The sequence below is a fragment of the Leptodactylus fuscus genome, chromosome 2, assembly GCF_031893055.1.
Source record: "Leptodactylus fuscus isolate aLepFus1 chromosome 2, aLepFus1.hap2, whole genome shotgun sequence".
Lineage (NCBI taxonomy): Eukaryota > Metazoa > Chordata > Amphibia > Anura > Leptodactylidae > Leptodactylus > Leptodactylus fuscus.
The window spans coordinates 251445661-251469170 of record NC_134266.1 but is presented as its reverse complement, the minus strand read 5'-3'; the positions used below and the strand labels follow the sequence as shown (position 1 = coordinate 251469170).

General features: G+C 46.8%; 1 protein-coding gene across 1 annotated transcript in view; it reads left to right on the top strand.

The window, feature by feature from the left end:
* Positions 1–22787, top strand: part of TNFRSF19 (TNF receptor superfamily member 19) — a 53762-nt gene extending 30975 nt beyond the window's left edge. Inside the window, exons 6-10 of the mRNA XM_075266036.1 lie at positions 15143–15304; positions 17575–17700; positions 17916–18009; positions 18690–19035; positions 20343–22787. Coding sequence (XP_075122137.1) covers positions 15143–15304; positions 17575–17700; positions 17916–18009; positions 18690–19035; positions 20343–20351 — 737 coding nt within the window. The 3' untranslated portion in view covers positions 20352–22787. The remainder of the gene's footprint in view (positions 1–15142; positions 15305–17574; positions 17701–17915; positions 18010–18689; positions 19036–20342) is intronic.
* The last annotated feature ends 723 nt before the right edge of the window (positions 22788–23510 follow it).

Genomic DNA, 23510 nt, shown 5'->3' with positions numbered 1-23510 from the left:
GAAGGACTTCTGACCCACGGCTATGACCCCTCACTTAGACTACCAGTACCATGTTTTATACTCATGAGGGGCAATAACCCCAAAATGGGTATCTGCGGGTGGGTTTTGCTTCCTTTTGGAGGAGATTTTCAGACTTGACTTTAAAAGGTTTGTGTAGGACATGAAAACATGGCTGCTTTCTTCTTCAAAGAATGTGACATCCTATCCATTGGTCATATGGCCATGCTGCAGCTCAGTCTCATTCATTTTAATTGGATGGAGAAATGGCATTGCCATGTGACCAAGGGACACTATGTCACTTCCTGAGAAGAAGCAGCCATGTTTTCAAGTCCTGCACAGCCTCTTGAAAGAGTTGTCACTCCACTGAGTCTGGTGCAGTTTTTTCTTTATCCCCCACCATTCCTGAGCAATAATTTTACTTTCAGCAAAATTTTTCCCACTGTCAGGTGGGCTGTCCCTGTCTGAAACGGCCTGACACCGCCCACTTGACAGTAGAGAGTATAACTGTGCTAAAACTAACAGCACCATTTGCTCCAGAAAAGTATGTGCTAGAGGAATAATCCCAACTGTGCTGGAATCAGTAGAGTGACACCTATTAGATGCTAAGAACTGGATTTGGTAGAGGGGGTAAAAGGTCCTCTTTGATTCCAATCATATCACTAGGTTTCTGGAAAATCAGCCGTTGATCTATAGGGAGAGACCTTCCAAAAGGTGGCGTAGGAGCATGTTCCCCCTTTACCCCAGCCTCCTAGGAATATCCGCACCATCATGTTATTCCTGATGTTCCCATGTCCATGGGGGTGCACAGTCCTTTTCTCTCCTTGAAGGTGATGGTTGTGTACTTAGGGCCGCGATTTTGTTACAACTAGTACTGATGAGCTATTGTGGAGCAGAATCCCACACGGCACTTTCTAGAATGAAATTATCAATCACCCTGAACGCACACCCATTACTTATTTAGTTAACATCCGAGTCCCTAAATCATTTGTGACAGCGAGGGCTGCTGAAAACACCATCCAGATGGGGGAACTGATGGGTGTGTTTAGGTTTTCACATATCCCAGCGTGATCAAAGATCCGGCTTAGAAGAATGTTATACATTCAGCCATCAATTTCAGAGTCCGCTGCCTTTCTTATCCCTCCATCATGCCTGTGGAAATATTATTTGTGCAGCGCAGACAGTCTCGGTTACAGCTTATTCTTCTGAACGGCAGCAAATTTGTAAAAATCTCTGCCCCCCCCCCCCCTCCACATAGACTCAGCTAGATGTCCCCATTGACAAAAACTGGCACTGCGAGTTGCCACTTTCTTCTCTACTGCTGTAATGTGATGGAAAGCTGCTGTATACATTGTAATGTACAGATATATCCAGCTTGTGAGAATTCGGTCCCGGAATTGTTAGGGAGTCTGCAGTATCACGTAATACATGGTGTTAGCCCCAGTCCAGATGGCCTCTGGTTTTGTTTTGGCGGATATAGTATGAACATGCACATAAGAATCCAGCAGTATCTGTCTGTGCTTTCTTGGGCCCAGCAGAGGAATTGAGAACGACCCTCAGTCTATATAGAATATGTATACGTCCGTAATTGGATTGTATACGTAATATGATTATTGTACACCTAGGACTAATGATCAATAAGATATAACGTTATTTCTGAACCACCCCATTAGAAGTAGACCCTAGAGACAAGTGATTGGTACAAGTGGTTGTTTCTTCTGCTGGGCCTTTGTGGCCTATTACTATGTCTGAACCAGGGCCCACCAGAGCATCCTTGTTACTGGTAGACCAGTCCGAACCTAGGCTCTGGTCATCTTGACTTTGTGATGTGACAATCTCAGATTAGTTCCTGTACCAGGTCACTTAAAGAGGATCTTTCATCACTTTCACCAGTTCCAGCTATTTAATAGTTAATAATAATTAGTTAATAGGCACTTGGATTTTTTTCTCTAGCCCCCACCATTCCTGAGCAATCAATGCTGTTAGTTTTGGTGCCTGATAGACTATTTAGTCTCTGTACTGTCAGGAGGGCGGTGTCAGGCAGGAGCAGACAAGGGGTGTGATTCTGAGCACTGACACTGGCTGCCTCTGATTGTGACTCTGAATCACACCCCCACTGCCCACCTGACATTACAGAGACTTAATAGCACATCAGGCATCAAAACTAACTGCGCTTGTTGCTCAGGAACGGTGGGGGCTAGAGAGAAAATTCCAGCTGTGCTGGAATCAGTGAACAAGCGACTATTACCAGATACTGACTAGGTGGAGATGGTGAAAGGTCCTATTTAAGGGAAATTCTGCTTTTGGTCTGATTGGAGACAGGAATAGAGGAACTTTGGCTGTAAGTGGCAACATTGGAGGTGGTGGAGTCTCCAAGTAGGAAAAAATTATTCATTCTCCTTTGGAGAAAGGTCAAGATTTTTGTCTTGTAAACTATGCCAATGAATCCTCCCTATCCCCTAATACACATGCAAGTTGAACTCAACCAGTGTGCATATATAATCTGAATAAAGATGGCCAAATCTTACCAGATTTCTTTTGTAAATATTGGCCACCCTCTGAAGTCTGGTTAGACCCCTAAGTATAATAAGCAGAGGACCATGGAAGGTGCAGAAAAACAATCGCACTCCCTTCCTGTGCTCCTTCGTGGGCAACTTTAGTCCTCTTATGGCCCCCTGGTGACGTCAACAGACAGTGGGGACCGGTGAAGCCTGTATTTGGGTCTCAGCAAAAATTTGGGGCTTGAGCAAACCTGAGATTTTGGGAAACTTCTAAGAAACCCGGCTTGTTACAAATCAGTTCACTCATCTCTAATCCTGAATAGGGAAAGTGGAGTAAAGCTGGCCATACACAGCATACATGCATGCTTAGACGAACTGTGTCCATACCAGGAACAGAAGAGAAAGCCTTCCCTGGTAGTGGCTTATCTCCCCCAACAACGAAACATCAGGCAACAGTCTGGAGGCCTCCCATACCCCATATACAATAGACGCTCTATGGATTCAGACTCCTCTGATAGCGGCTTCTCCCTCCTGAGAACAGAAGATGGTGCATGTTGAAGTCCAACAGCTGGCGCCTTCTTTTTCCTGACATCTGTGGGATGGTTCAGACATCTTCATACACATTTGATAGTTGGCCGGTTCCTCAGAAATCAGTAGACTTGGCCAACAGTCACCTAATATATATATAATATATATACAAACGTCCTGATTCTTCCCATACTAACCACTTTGTTATTTTTACTTTAAGGTTGAATAGTTCTTTAATAGCCGGTTCCTCTGCCTATAGCAACAATAATTTACCCAAACATTTCCTATAATTTAGTACTTTAGTCATCATCCGCTATAAATGGGGAGGGGGTCTTTCCCCTTGCCTGGAACATGCTGTGCTTCTCATTGCTAGACCCCTGGATGTGTAGAAGATGAAGTGAAGCCACCGCTAGTATGTCGCTCTCCACATTCCTCCGCACAAGTTGCTGAGCAGTGGAAATAAATGGCTTTGTTCCTGGGTAAACCTCACATGGCCACTTGAGCAATTGTGCATCCGACACATCAGAGGTGCATGACAGTGTCTCCTGTACCCGCTTTCTACATGAATAGCTTCTCGGCTTGTACAATCTCTTGTGTTTGAGGAGTCACATTACACTGGATGTCTGATCTTCCCTCCGAGCCTGAAACAATTGGTGTATTCTTTGTTGAAAGAGAGAAGGTTTTAAAGAGCCTCATTGTGCCTCGGTGACCCGTTCAGCTGTGTGTATTTATCTCATTACAAAAGGCATAAATGTAATGTCAAGCCAAACAATGTGTGTGCCAGGCATTCATAACTCGCCCGTAGGTAGGAGGCCGAGAGCCGCTGAGTCTGTCTGCAGCACATTTCCAGTTAGGAGACGTGCTTGGACCTCATTTGTGTCTCCTACGAGTCACAAGTACTTTGGATTATGTACCAACTTATATAAAAGTAAGAAAGGAATGGAAAACCAAAGCCCATTGGAGACCTGGGAGTCCTGCTGGGCCATGTGCATGGAGCCAGTAAGTAGACACCATGTGACATCTGTCCCTTGTCCACTGCATGGTGCCAAACCATCTCTGCTCATTTTGGACCGCTTTTGCGATTTTTTTTTTTTTTTTTGATTTTTTTTTTCTACTGTGATTACAGCCAGCCATGAAGCCGGTACTTTCTGCAGTGGAAAACCAAATATCTAGTACCCAAAGTCACCAAACCAAGTGGATCCAGTACAATGCAGTGTAAAAGTGACTTATGTAGTGAAAGTTTGGTGACAGCTAATAGGCCGCTGCACTACACAAAAAGCATTAGCACAAAACACACTTTTTTTAATCACTGGGCAAAGCCCTGGTGAAGGCTATCATCTACTACGTGATGCTGTATGTAGACGTTTGGGGATGTTGTATGATGGCTTCATACAATGTGATGGTTTACAGAGCCATAGTATAGTTCTATAGGTGAGTCCTTTGCTTGCCTTATGGAGGATCCCACTTTTGGACTTGTCCGAAGGGTCCCTTGACAATAAGCTGATCACAAGTTGCCCCCTCTGTCCCCAGCGACTAGTTATACTATGGAGAAACCTGGCAATAAATTACATTAAAAGTAAATTAAATTTCCCCATTGGCCAAATCTGATGGTTCTGGCGGTACTGGCCGACCATCTAGTGTGTGATGATCCCTGACGCTTCCCCAATAACTGAGTCAAACTTGATCCTAATCTTCCTTGACATCTCTGTACAAAGCTGTGTTCCTACCAAGACATCTCTTGTACAGAGAATACATTCATTCCCATTGTTGTCTGCCCAAGCCAGTTGGCCTACCAGCATGTACGAAGCCATGGAGACTTCAGGCAGATATTGGCCGGGTTGGGAGTTGATGTCCTATTCGTAGCCGGTTTCGCCAGTATACCCCTATGGAAGTGTCGAGAGACTGTAAACACCGAACAAGTCCAGACTCCATTCCCTGTAGAAGAAACCTTTCTTTCCTTACTTTTGGCTTCAGTGTTTTTACAGTGAACAAAAGCCGACTTTGATTTTCCCTGTCAAAAAAGATTTATGTAAAGTATAAACAAAGGTGATATAGGGGCGGCATTCATTTACCAACGTGTACACTATGTATTATCTCTGTACTGTGACATCACTGTGTGTATTATCTCTGTACTGTGACATCACTGTGTATATTATCGCTGTACTGTGACATCACTGTGTGTATTATCTCTGTACTGTGACATCACTGTGTATATTATCGCTGTACTGTGACATCACTGTGTGTATTATCCCTGTACTGTGACATCACTGTATTATCCCTGTACTGTGACATCACTGTGTATATTATCCCTGTACTGTGACATCACTGTGTGTATTATCTCTGTACTGTGACATCACTGTGTGTATTATCTCTGTACTGTGACATCACCGTGTGTATTATTCCTGTACTGTGACATCACTGTGTGTATTATCCCTGTACTGTGACATCACTGTGTGTATTATCCCTGTACTGTGACATCTGTGTGTATTATCCCTGTACTGTGACATCACTGTGTGTATTATCCTGTACTGTGACATCACTGTGTGTATTATCTCTGTACTGTGACATCACTGTGTATTATCCTGTACTGTGACATCACTGTGTGTATTATCCCTGTACTGTGACATCACTGTGTGTATTATCCCTGTACTGTGACATCACTGTGTGTATTATCTCTGTACTGTGACATCACCATGTGTATTATCCCTGTACTGTGACATCACTGTATTATCCCTGTACTGTGACATCACTGTGTGTATTATCCTTGTACAGTGACATCACCATGTGTATTATCCCTGTACTGTGACATCACTGTGTGCATTATCCCTGTACTGTGACATCACTGTGTGTATTATCTCTGTACTGTGACATCACTGTGTGTATTATCCCTGTACTGTGACATCACTGTGCATTATCCCTGTACTGTGACATCACTGTGTGTATTATCTCTATATTGTGACATCACTGTGTGTATTATCCCTGTACTGTGACATCACTGTGTTTATTATCTCTGTACTGTGATATCACTGTGTGTATTATCCCTGTACTGTGACATCACTGTGTGTATTATCCCTGTACTGTGACATCACTGTGTGTATTATCCCTGTACTGTGACATCACTGTGTGTATTATCCCTGTACTGTGACATCACTGTGTGCAATATACCATTGTGTAAAGGAGACCAAAATAATCCTACGTTTTTTTTCACGTTAAGGTGGTTGTGGGAGAATTGGGCTTCATTACAAGGTTTGCTATGGGGTCACATGGGTACTTATACTCAAATCAAACCCCCATGACCCATATACTGATGGTGTGTCCTGAGCGATATGTCATCACTTCTTGAGGCAGGAATACCCCTAGCACTGGCATTGTATGATATTACATACATTGTTTTTTGTATTAGGTACAATTATACCTGCAATACCAGGCACAGCCTCTGGACAAGGGAGGCACTGTTTCTGAAGAAAATAAGAGATCTTGCAATCTCATAACCCCTTTTTTAGCCTTATACCTTCTTAGTAAGCACCTTTCATTTGCAGTCTGCCATAGACCTCCATGGATGAATCCATTGGACTAGTAACCCTGATCCTTGTCCCTATAATCCGTGATCATCTCAATGAACAAACGAGTCACAGAATTGTGTGTAAATGTTGTGCAGCCTTACATCTATATCCTACAAACCCAATGCATCTATCTGTACATCTCCATTATAGTTATGGGCTGCCTGGCCCGGCTCTATGGATATGTTGTTATTGTGCAGTGACAGCTCGGGGAAAAGAGCTCTGGAGAATATTTTGGAGTCTGAACAGAGCAATTTGAGCCTATGCCCTTCCGATTGTGATCTTTGTTCTAGCTCCCAGCTGGCAGCCTCGTCCTCTAATCCTTGTGGAAACTTACATTTCAAGCACAAAAGCTATTTTATGTCTTATCCTAGTGCACAGATGTTGTGGAGAGGATGTAGGAGAGGACGGCTCGGGGTGCGCTTTACTTTATGACTTGCTTTACAGCAGCACTTCCTTTCCGAAGTCGTATCATTTATATTGTAACCATTAATAAAAAGTAAAATTTCCATCCGTCACTGGCACGTACAGCTGGCCTAGAAAGTCCAACAAATTAATAATAGGGAGCTCCAAATTCAAGACCATAAATGTAGTGGATCTAAAGTGTAATACTTTATCTCTCCTGTGGAGGCACTGTGGATAAATTGCACACTTGGTATCAGGTCATCCATAGATCACAGCTGATCGTGGGCAAACTGGGAAGCCTTGTTTGAAGAATAGGGTATAAGGGTCTGATCACTGGGGTTTGTCAAGAACAGGGTCCAACCAAGGTTGCATGTGCAGAGAGATGTTAGAAGTGATAGCAGTTGGCTCAATGACTAAATTGAATGTGTACGGTCAGCTGTAGTATAAGAGAGAGACATGGACTTGAACGTGTGCACATGCCACGTAAAGTGATATGTGCTGCCCCTGCCTCCATGGACCCATTGATTTGCTTCAGTGAACATCTTCAGTACACGTGATATCTCTGTACAATCTAGTATATACTGCACGTCACTGTCGGCCATGCTATATGTTCAGTTCAGCATTGCAATTTCAGGAATGTCCTGTCTTCTTTACATGGCCCTTGCACTTGATCTTCTGTCATCATAAGAATTCCACGTTTCTTAACCACTTGCTAAGACGACTTAACCAGAGTGCAAGGTTACGAGCCCTGTCACATGTTATATACACCGTGCACAATGCTAGGGATGAAAATATCCTATGCCTTATCCAGAATCAATATTTGTGGATCGGACAACCTTATCTAGAGTCTATAAAGCCGCTATACCATTGATCCTCTTCTGACCATACTATAAATCACTAATCTAGAATCAACAGCTTCTAATCCGGGCCTATTGTGAGCGACTTACTTATTAAGCCAAGGTTTCTGCACCCAGCCATTGTGTAACAGGAGACGTGTGATCACTTCGGTCGACTCCTCCCTGGATTCACTATAAAACGTGTTATGAGGAATTCACTATTACATGTATTCGGCCATGTAGAAGAGCATTCCAGCCGTATACGGGTAACAATCGTTGGCATATACCTCACAAGTCTTCAGAGGGCTCCATACACCCAACGGAAAGGCATGACCCAACTTAGTCAGGCTCTGTGCACACAGCAAGGCTTTCATAAGCAGTAAATGTCTAAACGACTTCCCAACATGTTCCACGAATGGTTGTCATTGTATCAGTATACAGGGGCTTATGTAACCCATTGGAATCCCCCAAAAAGTTCTAGAAGAGATCCCTAGTAAGGGCAGGACCCATGTGAGTCACGCCGTATGCACACAGTGTATATGGGGGCAGAAGTAATCCATTGAGATCCAAATTTTTTACTGGATTAGGAAATTTATGTTAATATGGTTTTTGTATAAAAGTATCCCCAGTGCCAGATTACTGCTTTCCTGTGGCAGCAGCGCTCCTCTTTATAGCCTCTTTCTTTATACTTCGTTCTTTAAATATTGGTTCAGTGATGTCATAGCAAAAGTGGGATTTCCAATATTGGAGCGCTTCAACGGATAGAACATGCGCTTTTTATGTCATATGGAAGTTCAGTTTGGTGTTATAGGCTATCATGGGTGCCTATGATGGCTGATCCTAACCTATCTATCTGCAGGGCTGGATTGATCTGCTGGGTTCGGGTGATCCTAACTGATATATCTGTGGGAATGGGTTGATCTGTTGGGTTCTGGTGACCCTAACCTATCTATCTGCGTGGCTGGGTTCTAGTGACCCTAACCTATCTATCTGCGTGGCTGGGTTCTAGTGACCCTAACCTATATATCTGCGTGGCTTGGTTCTGGTGACCCTAACCTATCTATCTGCAGGGCTGAGTTCTGGTGACCCTAACCTATCTATCTGCGTGGCTTGGTTCTGGTGACCCTAACCTATATATCTGCGTGGCTGGGTTCTGGTGACCCTAACCTATATATCTGCAAGGCTTGGTTCTGGTGACCCTAACCTATATATCTGCAAGGCTCGGTTCTGGTGACCCTAACCTATATATCTGCAAGGCTCGGTTCTGGTGACCCTAACCTATATATCTGCAAGGCTTGGTTCTGGTGACCCTAACCTATCTATCTGCGTGGCTTGGTTCTGGTGACCCTAACCTATATATCTGCGTGGCTGGGTTCTGGTGACCCTAACCTATATATCTGCAAGGCTTGGTTCTGGTGACCCTAACCTATATATCTGCAAGGCTCGGTTCTGGTGACCCTAACCTATCTATCTGCGTGGCTTGGTTCTGGTGACCCTAACCTATATATCTGCAAGGCTTGGTTCTGGTGACCCTAACCTATATATCTGCAAGGTTCGGTTCTGGTGACCCTAACCTATATATCTGCAAGGCTTGGTTCTGGTGACCCTAACCTATCTATCTGCAGGGCTGGGTTGATCTGTTGGGTTCTGGTGACAGACTCCCTTTTAACGAAACATTTTGAGATGTTGAGATAACCCTGACATGATGTACAAGATAACAATCTATGACCTGATACAGTAGCACAAAGGTAAACTTAAGACACACACATCACAAACTTGAGAAGCGACCAAACCAGTTCTTGGAAGAATTGCCGCCATGTACTAGAGGCAGCCTGGCTGTGATTGATCACAATGTCTGACTGTTGACACAATGGTGACAGAAGAGACCAACTTAAAATAGGACACTTGGCGTTCTGATTACATGACACGAAGGATTACAAGCAGTCACTCAGTGGAGTCTTTAAGACCTCTCCACCTTTAGCACATTGGAGACCTATGTTCAGTACTTCACTTTTAGTGTTATGTTTTTGATGATGATGGTATGTCATGTTCAGAACATCTACCACTGGCTCCAATTACACCAAACAATGGCTGCTTAGTGCTGGTGGCTAATGCTGGCCATACTGGGTGACTTCTCCCAGCCACACCATTGATGGTGGAAGATCTCACATCCAGAAACCCACAGCAATGGTATGGCCTGAAACAGTATGTCACAAAACAGCTTCCACTTTTCCGGGAGATCTACAAGATTCTGGAGCGCGTCTGTGGAAATTTTTGAAGGGCATTTGTGAGATCAGACACCAGCACCCAATTCCATTCTAGGTTTTAGAGGGGGCTTGAGGTAAGGGGCCCAGTCAGGTCTTCTACACCAAACCCAGCAACCATTTCTAGATGTTCCTGAACTAAGTCAATGCTCCGACGAAGTTGGAAGCAAACAACTGTCCAAAATATCTTGGTCTGCTGGAACTAAGGGATTTAGGCTTGGGTTGTTCCTCCCTCACCAAACTTTACAGCGGGCACGATGCAGTCAAGTAGGTAATGTTCTCCTGCCATTCGCCAAACGCAGACTAGTCCATCAGACTACCAGATAGAGAACATTCCAAAGTCTAGTGGTGGCCTTGTACGTTACATCGCTACATTTGGCATTGTCTTTGTTGATGTAAGAGTTGTATATAGTTCCTTGGCCATGGAAACCCATGCCATGAATCACTCAACGAGGTTTTTGCATTGATAATGTCGGAGATGGTTTGGACTCTGCAGACCAGATTTTAATGCTTCTTGGCATTCATTGACCCCACTTTAAGGCCTTGTACACACGACTGAGTATATGGGCTATATTAACACCTTTCGTGCTACATTGATCTCAATGGGGGGTTCTGTTCCATTCCGCTTCGTTTGCATGGAGCTGGATGCTCCAAGATACTGGACCGGAGCTTCTGAACCCCTTTGGCCTGCACACTTGGCATGAGGCCTAACTTTACATAGTCCGGCAGTTCATAATTGACTTTCTGTGGTTTAGAAACACTTCCACTTTTTAATATTACTGCTGAGAGAGGATGGTGGACTATCTACGAGGGAGGAGTGTTGTTTCAGTGGCCACATCTTATAACAGTACCACGCTGAGTTTTTTTTTTGGAACGACCCATCTTTTCAATGTTACAAACCCCTTTAAGAGCTGGGACCAATACTTGTGTCCATGTAGTGTGTTGCAAGCAGGAGGTTTGGTGCATCGGCTGTACCTCGCCGGTGTGACTACTTTTACTTTGTGAGGTCTCTCGTACAGTAGGGGAGGCAAACAACCATGTTCTGCTTATAACTGAACCAAGGCTAAGTCAATTTAGGGAATAATTCATGTGGAAAAACCTGCAGAAACGTCTGATAAATGAGTCGATGTAGGGAAACGCAATCTTTCGCTTTAGTCGAGCTGCTTTCCGATGATTGCTTCTGGCTTTGATGGCTGTGGCCGCCTTCAAAGCTCATTTCTGCTATTTCATACCTTAAAATCCCCCTCCGCGGCGCGCCGTCTACTGACGTGGGATCTCTCATGAATTTGTTCTGGTCGCTCAGCTATTTTAGAGGTTTGGAATATAAGAATGGAAATCTGTATGGGAACGCTTTATGGCGGTGCTGCGCAGTATTTTTGTACTTGGCTCCTGCAGAAGGTTTTGATAACTGTGGTTTGACCATAAGCTCTTTGGATATTGGCCATAGCTGAAAGTATGTATTTTCTTCCACGTGGTGTCTCTCGGCCTCGCTGCTTGTTATGTGGTGAACGCAATCTCTCTTGTTATTAGGAAGCTTAGCCGGCTGCGTGTGTCTACGACCGCATGACTAAGACAGTAGGTTTTCATTAGGAAGAGTGTGTGCGACTTCAAGAAATATACATGTTACAGGAAAATTCCAATAACCTTCTGGATCTGCCTCGGTCCTGGCTTGTCAGCAATTAATTTTTTTTATTTTCATACTGAAGACCTATCCACATGATAGGCCTGTGATGGCTGCTACCTCTGGCACCTGTGCCATAGGTTACTCAGAGCCCTCTCTTTGGGCACCCATCCTTGGAACAGATTATACTGTGTGGGGGCCACCATGGAGCAGATTGTACTGTGGGGACCACTGTACAGCAGATTGTACTGTGTGGGGGCCACCATGGAGAAGATTGTACTGTGTGGGGACCACTGTACAGCAGATTGTACTGTGTGGGGGCCACTGTGCAGCAGATTATACTGTGTGGGGGCCACTGTGGAGCAGATTGTACTGTGTGGGGGCCACTGTGCAGCAGATTATACTGTGTGGGGGCCACTGTGGAGCAGATTGTACTGTGTGGGGGTCACAGTGGAGCAGATTATACTGTGTGGGGGCCACTGTGCAGCAGATTATACTCTGTGGGGACCACTGTACAGCAGATTATACTGTGTGGGGACCACTGTGCAGCAGATTATACTGTGTGGAGACCACTGTGCAGCAGATTATACTGTGTGGGGACCACTGTGCAGCAGATTATACTGTGTGGGGACCACTGTGCAGCAGATTATACTGTGTGGGGGCCACTGTGGAGCAGATTGTACTGTGTGGGGGGCCACTGTGCAGCAGATTATACTCTGTGGGGGCCACTGTGGAGCAGATTGTACTGTGTGGGGGTCACAGTGGAGCAGATTGTACTGTGTGGGGGTCACAGTGGAGCAGATTATACTGTGTGGGGGCCACTGTGCAGCAGATTATACTGTGTGGAGACCACTGTGCAGCAGATTATACTGTGTGGGGACCACTGTGCAGCAGATTATACTGTGTGGGGACCACTGTGCAGCAGATTATACTGTGTGGAGGCCACTGTGCAGCAGATTATACTGTGTGGGGACCACTGTGTAGCAGATTATACTGTGTGGAGGCCACTGTGCAGCAGATTATACTGTGTGGGGACCACTGTGCAGCAGATTATACTGTGTGGGGACCACTGTGCAGCAGATTATACTGTGTGGGGGCCACTGTGCAGCAGATTATACTGTGTGGGGGCCACTGTGGAGCAGATTGTACTGTGTGGGGACCACTGTGCAGCAGATTATACTGTGTGGAGACCACTGTGCAGCAGATTATACTGTGTGGGGACCACTGTGCAGCAGATTATACTGTGTGGGGACCACTGTGCAGCAGATTATACTGTGTGGGGGCCACTGTGGAGCAGATTGTACTGTGTGGGGGGCCACTGTGCAGCAGATTATACTCTGTGGGGGCCACTGTGGAGCAGATTGTACTGTGTGGGGGTCACAGTGGAGCAGATTATACTGTGTGGGGGCCACTGTGCAGCAGATTATACTCTGTGGGGACCACTGTACAGCAGATTATACTGTGTGGAGACCACTGTGCAGCAGATTATACTGTGTGGGGACCACTGTGCAGCAGATTATACTGTGTGGGGACCACTGTGCAGCAGATTATACTGTGTGGGGACCACTGTGCAGCAGATTATACTGTGTGGAGGCCACTGTGCAGCAGATTATACTGTGTGGGGACCACTGTGTAGCAGATTATACTGTGTGGAGGCCACTGTGCAGCAGATTATACTGTGTGGGGACCACTGTGCAGCAGATTATACTGTGTGGGGACCACTGTGCAGCAGATTATACTGTGTGGGGGCCACTGTGCAGCAGATTATACTGTGTGGGGGCCACTGTGGAGCAGATTGTACTGTGTGGGGGCCACTGTGCAGCAGATTATACTCTGTGGGGGCCACTGTGGAGCAGATTGTACTGTGTGGGGGTCACAGTGGAGCAGATTATACTGTGTGGGGGCCACTGTGCAGCAGATTATACTCTGTGGGGACCACTGTACAGCAGATTATACTGTGTGGGGACCACTGTGCAGCAGATTATACTGTGTGGAGACCACTGTGCAGCAGATTATACTGTGTGGGGACCACTGTGCAGCAGATTATACTGTGTGGGGACCACTGTGCAGCAGATTATACTGTGTGGAGGCCACTGTGCAGCAGATTATACTGTGTGGAGGCCACTGTGCAGCAGATTATACTGTGTGGGGACCACTGTGCAGCAGATTATACTGTGTGGGGACCACTGTGCAGCAGATTATACTGTGTGGGGGCCACTGTGCAGCAGATTATACTGTGTGGGGGCCACTGTGGAGCAGATTGTACTGTGTGGGGGCCACTGTGCAGCAGATTATACTCTGTGGGGGCCACTGTGGAGCAGATTGTACTGTGTGGGGGTCACAGTGGAGCAGATTATACTGTGTGGGGGCCACTGTGCAGCAGATTATACTCTGTGGGGACCACTGTACAGCAGATTATACTGTGTGGGGACCACTGTGCAGCAGATTATACTGTGTGGAGACCACTGTGCAGCAGATTATACTGTGTGGGGACCACTGTGCAGCAGATTATACTGTGTGGGGACCACTGTGCAGCAGATTATACTGTGTGGAGGCCACTGTGCAGCAGATTATACTGTGTGGAGACCACTGTGCAGCAGATTGTACTGTGTGAGGGTCACAGTGCAGCAGATTGTACTGTGTGGGGGTCACAGTGGAGCAGAAAGCGCTATAAAGCCCCATTCGTATGACCATATTTTGCTGGTCTATAATTGTGTGCAATTGTGGACCCGCACATTATTAAGGTTAAATTGCCTTGTGGGCACTTTGTGATAAATTAGTGGGTTTTGGGTTGCAGTTTGGGCACTCAGTCTCTAAAAGGTTCGCCATCACTGCAATAAATATCTGATCGGTGGGGATCAGACACCCACCCCGATCAGCTGATCTATGTCTGGCTGCAAAGGACGGGAAGCGCAGAGCAGAAGTAGGCCAGTGCCACCGCTATACAGTATAAGGGGTCTATTACTTGAATAGGATCAGAGCTTCTCCAGCCCTGTACTGTGCAGGAGCTTCTCGGGCTCAACTGGATCAGCTGATCAGTGCAGGGTCTGGGTGTTGGACCTCCACTGATCAGATACTAATGACCTATCCTGCAGATAGGTTATCAGTATTATAAACAAGAAAGCCCTTTTAGGCAAAGACCCCCTGATTGTGGACAAGCTGCTTTTTTGTTGCAGATTTTCCTGCGTTTTTTGGCTTGAAAAGGAAATATAAAGGAAGTTCTTATACTTTTCCCTTCTGTTATGTCGACTCCTGGTTTTGGCTCAAACAAAGGTTGCAAAATTTTCCACAGAAACAGCAGCTTTTCCATATCGTGGGCCCTTTTGCTTTAAAGAAGTATTTCAAAACTTGATGACATATCACTTCCAAAAAGTTTCAAAAAATTATTATTTTTTTTTTATAAAGTGCAACTCTTTGTATTGTCTTCCAGGCAGCAAAGTAAACCTTGTGAAGATCACAGCTACAGCATCCAGTCCCCGGGACACCGCCCTGGCCGCGGTTATATGTAGTGCGCTGTCCACCGTGCTCTTAGCTCTGCTTATCCTCTCTGTTATCTACTGCAAGAGACAGTTCATGGAGAAGAAGCCAAACTGTAAGTATATAGGAGTCCTGTCTCTGTATATACAGACCTGTGGGGCATGGAGCCACAGACGTCTCCTTTACCCACATACCCCACCATACTATTGTAGACTAAACCTGCCATGCACAAACAATGCAGCATACCCTGTATTCACTGTGCCCATAATTTCTCCAGCTGGTCTTTCATTACTATAAGTTGTGTATATAGTGACATAAACATTGCTGCCTTCACATCTAAGAATCCAGTCAGTCTGTGGCGGAGAATATCATGATGTGACTCCCGCCCGGCTGCTTATAGCCTTCATTCTTATCAGAACACTACAATTCAGCTCGCAGTGCCCGCCATGTCTGACAGTGTGGTTGCTATGGATGCTTCCCTCCCTTCTTTCAGTCTCTTTCCTTCCCTACCTTCTTTCTATCTCCATTCTTTCCTTCTGTTATATTCCTTTTCCTTCCTCCCTTCTTTCCTTCTCTACCTTCTTTCTTCTCTTCTTTCTTCCCTTCCCTCCCCTTCCTTCCCTCCCTCCCCTCCCTCCCCTCCTTCCCCTTCCTTCCCCCCCTCCCTCCCCTCCTTCCCCTTCCTTCCCCCCTTCCCCTTCCTTCCCCCCTTCCCCTTCCTTCCCCCCTTCCCCTTCCTTCCCCCCTTCCCCTTCCTTCCCCCCTTCCCCTTCCTTCCCCCCTTCCCCTTCCTTCCCCCCTTCCCCTTCCTTCCCCCCTTCCCCTCCTTCCTCCCCTTCCTTCCCTCCCCCCTCCCCCCCTCCCTCCCCCCTCCCCCCTCCCTCCCCCCTCCCCTTCCTCCCCTCCCCCCTCCCCTTCCTTCCTTCCCTCCCCTTCCTTCCTTCCCTCCCCTTCCTTCCCTCCCCCCCTCCCCTTCCTTCCCTCCCCTTCCTTCCCTCCCCCCTCCCCTTCCTTCCTTCCCTCCCTTCCCCCCCTCCCCTTCCTTCCTTCCCCCCTCCCCTTCCTTCCCTCCCCCCTCCCCTTCCTTCCCTCCCCTTCCTTCCCTCCCCCCCTCCTTCCTTCCCCCCCTCCCCTTCCTTCCTTCCCCCCCTCCCCTTCCTTCCTTCCCCCCCTCCCCTTCCTTCCCTCCCCCCCTCCTTCCCTCCCTCCCCTTCCTTCCCTCCCCCCCTCCCCTTCCTTCCCTCCCCCCCTCCCCTTCCTTCCCTCCCCCCCTCCCCTTCCTTCCCTCCCCTTCCTTCCCCCCTCCCCTTCCTTCCTTCCCCTTCCTTCCTTCCCCCCTCCCCTTCCTTCCCCCCCTCCCCTTCCTTCCTTCCCCCCCTCCCCTTCCTTCCTTCCCCCCCTCCCCTTCCTTCCTTCCCCCCCTCCCCTTCCTTCCCTCCCCCCTTCCCCCCTCCCCTTCCTTCCCTCCCCCCTCCCCTTCCTTCCTTCCCTCCCCCCCCTTCCTTCCTTCCCTCCCCCCCCTTCCTTCCTTCCCTCCCCCCCCTTCCTTCCTTCCCTCCCCCCCCTTCCTTCCTTCCCTCCCCCCCCTTCCTTCCTTCCCTTCCCCCCCTTCCTTCCTTCCCTCCCCCCCTTCCTTCCTTCCCCCCTCCCCTTCCTTCTCCCCTCCCCTTCCTTCCCTCCTCCCCTCCTTCCTTCCCCTTCCTTCCCTCCCCTTCCTTCCTTCCCCTTCCTTCCTTCCCTCCCCTTCCTTCCTTCCCTCCCCTTCCTTCCTTCCCCCCCTCCCCTTCCTTCCCCCCCTCCCCTTCCTTCCCCCCTCCCCTTGCTTCCCCCCCCCCTCCCCTTGCTTCCCCCCCTCCCCTTGCTTCCCCCCCTCCCCTTGCTTCCCTCCCTCCCCTTCCTTCCCTCCCTCCCCTTCCTTCCCTCCCTCCCCTTCCTTCCCTCCCTCCCCTTCCTTCCCTCCCTCCCCTTCCTTCCTTCCTCCCCCCCCTCCCCTTCCTTCCTTCCTCCCCCCCCTCCCCTTCCTTCCTTCCTCCCCCCCCTCCCCTTCCTTCCTTCCTCCCCCCCTCCCCTTCCTTCCTTCCTCCCCCCCCTCCCCTTCCTTCCTCCCCCCCCTCCCTTCCCCCCCCCTCCCCTTCCTTCCTCCCCCCCCTCCCTTCCCCCCCCTCCCCTTCCTTCCCTCCTCCCCTTCCTCCCCTCCTTCCTCCCTCCCCCCCCTCCCCTTCCTTCCCTCCTCCCCTCCTTCCTTCCTTCCCTCCCTCCCTCAGAGGAATTCCTCAAGGCTGACATTGTATTTTTAGGCAAACTCATTGTAAGTCAGACATTTGTAACTTTCTTATACAGACGACTCAATAAATCCCTCCCATTTCTCATCTTTGTCCTGTACAGGGTCCAGCCGGTCCCCAGATGTGCAGTACACGGGGTCAGAGCTGCTGTGCTTTGACAGACCACAAGTCACGGAGCACCCACATAGGACGTACTGCCGCTGCCAGCAGGAGCCGCCACAGGCCTGTGGTAAGTAATAGGTTCACGTGCTGGCACCTTTACGCTCTACTCATACGCATCCGGTTACATTTGGATCGCTAAGTGAAATTTTTAGAAAAGAATTTCTGTGAAATTTTGTAAAACGTATCCTTTATCCTTCTTGTCCTCTAATTTGTAGTGATTGACACTATACAGACACTATATATAAGCCACTTCATCCATACTTCTTTGCTTCTCTGTTCCAGGCCCTGTTCACTTAATTCCGTCATTGTGCTGTGAGGAGACGTACAGCATCGACCGCGGTTGTATATTCCCATCACACAGCACCTTGTACGATGGGTAAGTGGGTTTTATTTGACTTATCTTTTCATCCGTAAAGGGGATGTCCAGTTAATTTCTGTTGATGAACCGGGATCCCCGCTGATCAGCCATATGCAGGGACTGTGATGTTCATGCAATTGGCATGGCCATATGTTACAGATAACATTGCACGGCCATGACGAAATAGGTGGCATGCAATGCAAACAGTGAAGCGGTCACAGCTCTTACACAAGCATGGTAGCCCTCTCGCTGATCAGCGGGGGTCCTAAAGATCAGACCTCACTGATCTTATTGATCACCTATCCTGAGGATAGGTCATCAACAGAAATGAACTGGACAACCCCTTTAGAGTAGAGAGACCTTATTGGTGGAGTCTGCGCTCGGTCCATAAAGGGTAATGACCATATGGAAAATGCCCAGACCCCTTTGACATCACTATTTTTCTGCCATTTTCTCTGGGATTTCAATGAATTCTTCAGTTTGTAATGTCTGTCATCTACACATGGGGAAGCTGAATTATTTTTGGCTGAACCAAAATATATGAGGATTCCAGAAATGAGACCTGACTGAGGAGCGGACACTGTAATTCCTAGTGATGCGCTCTGTGTGGGCTCCGTGTGACTGCGTAGGCCACAGATTAAGGCAGGTTGATATTTACAATCATTTAGGGACATTTCTAATAATTGCTGCTTTTTCAGGAACGCAGACGCTGAGGCGGACATGATTCCAACATGTTTTGGACCCACTTCACACTCGGCCTGCAGAGAGCTTGTAGAAACTTGGCCTCTTATGCAAACACCTCCTGGCAGTGATAGCTCCCCTGTCTGTGAGCCATATCCGGAGCTAATAGGAGGAGGAGGTGCAGACGCTAAGGACAAAGATACAGAGGAGCCAAGGATTTTACACACAAATAGTGTGCAGGGTATCGGGGCAGAGACGGAGGCGTCACCACATCTTCATTTATCAGAGCTGGACGCCTGTCAAGGAGATGAGAGAAACCATCCTGAGGAAGAGCATTCTTCATGTGGCCAAGATGAGACTCAGGTGAGGCGGCTTATCCAATGGGTATGGCCCATAATGTACGGACTAAATGCTCCATTTCGCAGACACTGTGCAGGGACCTGGACTCCCAGCATCATAGTCATCAGTGGTGTTAGAATTCCTGGCCTACCCGCAGGACAATAGTCATGTTTCCAGTACGAGGAGGCAGGGAGCCCTAACATTGTAGATGACCATGAAGCTGGGAGTCCGGGACGCTGTAAAGTGGTATGATCTAGGGCTGTGATGGCGAACCTTTGGGCACCCATCTGTGGAATAGATTATACTGTGTGGGGGCCACTGTGGAGCAGATTGTACTGTGTGGGGGCCACTATGGAGCTCATTGTACTGTGTGGGGGCCACTGTGGAGCTCATTGTACTGTGTGGGGGCCACTGTGGAGCTCATTGTACTGTGTGGGGGCTACTGTGGAGCAGATTGCACTGTGTAGGGGTCACTGTGCAGCAGACTATACTGTGTGGAGGCTTTTGTGGAGCAGATTGTACTGTGTAGGGGTCACTGTGAAGCAGTTTGGACTGTGTGGAGTTCACAGTGGAGCAGAAAGCTGTATAAAGCCCCATTCACTTGACCATATTTTGCAAGTCCGTAATTGTCTGCAATTGTGGATCTGCACATTATTAAGATTAAATTGCTGTGTTGGCACTTTGTGATAAATTAGTGGGTTTTGGGTTGCAATTTTGGCACTCGGTCTCTAAACGGTTCGCCTTCACTGATCTAGGGTCAACACATGGTCTGTATGTCATGAACTAAACACCGCTGTCCAAAATCAGCCTAAAGGGGCATAGCAAGTTAATAGGCAATGGCCAATGTTTGGGAAGGGACAGCTGTACAAATGATCATTGCCCTGAGTAAGAGTATGTTCACACAGAGGAATTTATATCAATATTTCAGACAGTTTTTTTCTTCAAAACCCTCTCCAAAATCTTACCCCTGGAACATGCATTGGTATGTTGGTGATGAGCCCTAGGTTTCTGCCACGGGTTTATTCCCAAAATTATACCTATGTACAATGGGACTAAAAACATCCATTATTGTTTCCCATTAAACAATAGGTGGCAGAAAAGACCCAGTTTTTGGGAAGACTGCCTCAAATTCCTTTGGGTGAACATACTATAAATGTGCCTTATTGGTGACTGTGGTAAAACTGCAGTAATCGTGTGTATGGATCCACCTGGTGTGAATGTGCGCTTAGACCTTTGTTACATACTTTGATACTGTTGTTATTACTATTGCACCATTTTGGATGGGAAATGTTCATTTATACATCACAGAGTAATCCTTTCATCATTTTTAGGAATGCTGAGTGGGATCTACCTCAAGGCTCACTGTCCAGAGGTCTATTTGTACATCAGCCAGCCTGAAGATCCACCAGATCTTACCCCTGGAGATCTATTTTTAAATCTACCACCTGGAAATCCATGCCTGAACATCCATATGGAGATTTACTTCAAGGTTCATTGTCCAGAGGTCTAATTCTACATCAGCCAACCAGAACATCTACTAGAGCCTTCACCTGGAGATCTACTTTTAGATCTACCACTTGGAAATCTACGCCTGGAGCTCTGCTTCTTAATCTACCACCTTTAAGATCTGTTTTTGGATTTGCCATTTGGAGATCGAGATCTGCTTACAGGGTTCTTTATAGGTTTTACGTGTTATCTTTGAATCCACTTCATGTATGATCAGTTGCTCATTGTGACCAGGTATCAGTATGGACCCGAGGATGAGCACATACAATGGATCTGAAGATGAGAATGTATTGTAGTGGACCTAAGGATGAGCATGTACTGTGATAAACCTGAGGATGAGCATGTACTGTGATAAACCTGAGGATGAGCATGTACTGTGATAAACCTGAGGATGAGCATGTACTCTGATAAACCTGAGGATGAGCATGTACTCTGATAAACCTGAGGATGAACATGTACTGTGATAGACCTGAAGAGGAGCATGTACTACAGTTGACCTGAGGATGAGTACATACTATGATGGACCTGAGGAGAAGCCTATGCTGCAATGGATCTGCCGCTGTATTCTTGGACAATGGTAGATTTATGATAGAAAACTACTAGATGAAGCTGACTGGAGACGTCCAGAGTGGGACTACAGTGATTTGTGAAGCAGAATGTAAATGTGATTCCTCATTATTTATGTGATGATCCTCATTGAGTTGTAGAGTTCATCTTCCTCGGACTGCAGCCTTGTATGGGGACGGCACATTGCAACTCTTTCCAATCTACTGACTACATGGACTATACAGTTGGATTGGTCTCCTGTACAGTCTGTGAGAGCCATGGTCACCTATGGATTGTACATTTGTCCAATCCCCTGAGGAACGCCTATGTAAATGGTCGCATGTCGAAATGATGACATTTCTGAGACCCCACCATGTGTACTGTCTATAAGCACTATCGCTGTGATGTATGTACATTGTATTTTATGTTTTTCTGGACTATTTAAAGTTGTAGATAGTTGGTTATAATGTCTGCGGCGTCTCCACAATGGTCAGGCAGGAGGTTCGTGGTCCGGTAACTCTGCCCCATCTGAACTCGGGACCAGTAACAAGTGTTTCTCATAATCCTAGGACCCCATATACATCAAAAGGTCAATGATTTTAGCAGGGCCATATGTGGGGAGGGGCTCCCAGCTTTTCCCCCAGCAGGAGGGACAGAATTGGGACAAAGGGATACAACAAGGACACCATGACGGGTATATCTGTGACTGGGTCAAGGGCCACAGTTGTACTACAGCTGTAATAAAGTTGTGATGTAAGGGGGTTTTCTGGCCTAAAAATATTGAAGACCTGTCCATAGGATAGATCACCGATATCAGAACAGGTTACTGCAGCATAGCCCCTTTCACTTGAATGAGAACTAACCTGCAGTAACCTGATTTGGCCACTACACAGAGAACAGTGCTGTTTGCTTCCTGTTCCATTCTTTGTGTATCAACTGCTATGAACTGCTGATCGATGGGGGAGCCAGGTGTTGGACCCCCACTTATCCCATATTGGTGACCTAGGCTTAAGTCATCAATATTTTTAGCCCAAAAAGCCTATTGAAGAAATAAGGTTTCATGTCAAGCTAGAAGCTATAAATATGAAGAGCAAGTGGTAAAACCTCTCGAGGGCAGGTGCAGTGCGAGAGAAGACCTGAAAACGGGAAGGATTTAGGGAAGACGATGGAAACCATGAATAGACTGGCAGGTGGAGAGAGACAGATTGGGTAGATATACGGTATGTATAGAAAACTGACCAAATCTCGCCATTATAGTCAGGACCCCAAGGGACCAGAACAACAAACAGACAATACTAGTGGTAACCTAGTGTCAATGGGCAAGTATGCACCTTCCAGTATAACAAGGGCATCTGGATAGGTTGTCACAGTAACTACTCCTCTTTCCCTTTGCCCCTGTTTTGATAAATCTGCCCCAGTAAATACTCCAGCTGTACAATGAAGGACATCACCAACCAGTGCCGGGGTCTCTGTATATATTGTATAGACAATGGACATCCTGTATTACACCGCCTTAGTGACCAAGTGGCGTTGATGTCTGTAGCAACCAATCAGAATTTAGCTTTCATTTGGAAGTTCTGGTTGCGAAGGGCAACAAGGTCACCACACAAGGCCCAAAAAGTCATGTAAATTGCTGTAAAGTTACAATGGGTTCATGGAAACCTCCAGATATTTGCTTATTTGTAAATCTGAACATTTTGGCCTTTTTTTTTTATATCTCATTATGTAAATACATTGGTAAGAAAAATAAAACTTTGCACTTTGTAATTCTTCTGATGCCCGTGAATTAAAAAAATGAGTTTATGAAGAGGGGAGGGGGGTATAAAAGACACCCTATATAATTGCTGCTCCTACACGCAGCTATTCTGTACACTTTTAACACTGCTAGGTTGTAGATAAGAGGCTATCAGTGCACAGAATGGGGCAATAAATCAATTAATCAGCCAGCAGCAGCCTCCTCCTCCACCCCTCCCTTCTCTATAGAGTTCTAGATGTGAGGCTGAATATGGAAACAAATAGAATGTAAACAAGCAGTCAGATTGAAGATACGGAGCAGGAGAACAACTTAATAACTGGAGAAGGAAACAGATCTCTTTAATGAGATATATTACAAAGTTTCCTATATTCACCTGTACTATTCATTTATGTAAAGTTGTTTATACCTGGAGGTACACATATAAGTGGAGTCATTGCATACAGCAAGGAATCTGGTCTATTCTGTGTCAGTAGCGCCGCCCCAGATCAGCAGCTGGCGGTCACGTTATCCATGCACAACCCTAGTAATATTACATAGCACTCATTGAAAAGGAAGGGTACTAGGCCTCCTACAGACAGGGAAATAAGGTCTGAAAATCTGGCCTGTATGTCAACCAGATATCCCCAGCCAATATATATCGCCATAATTGTAATGACCCACCAGATAAAGCTGACATGTCATTGTTATTTCA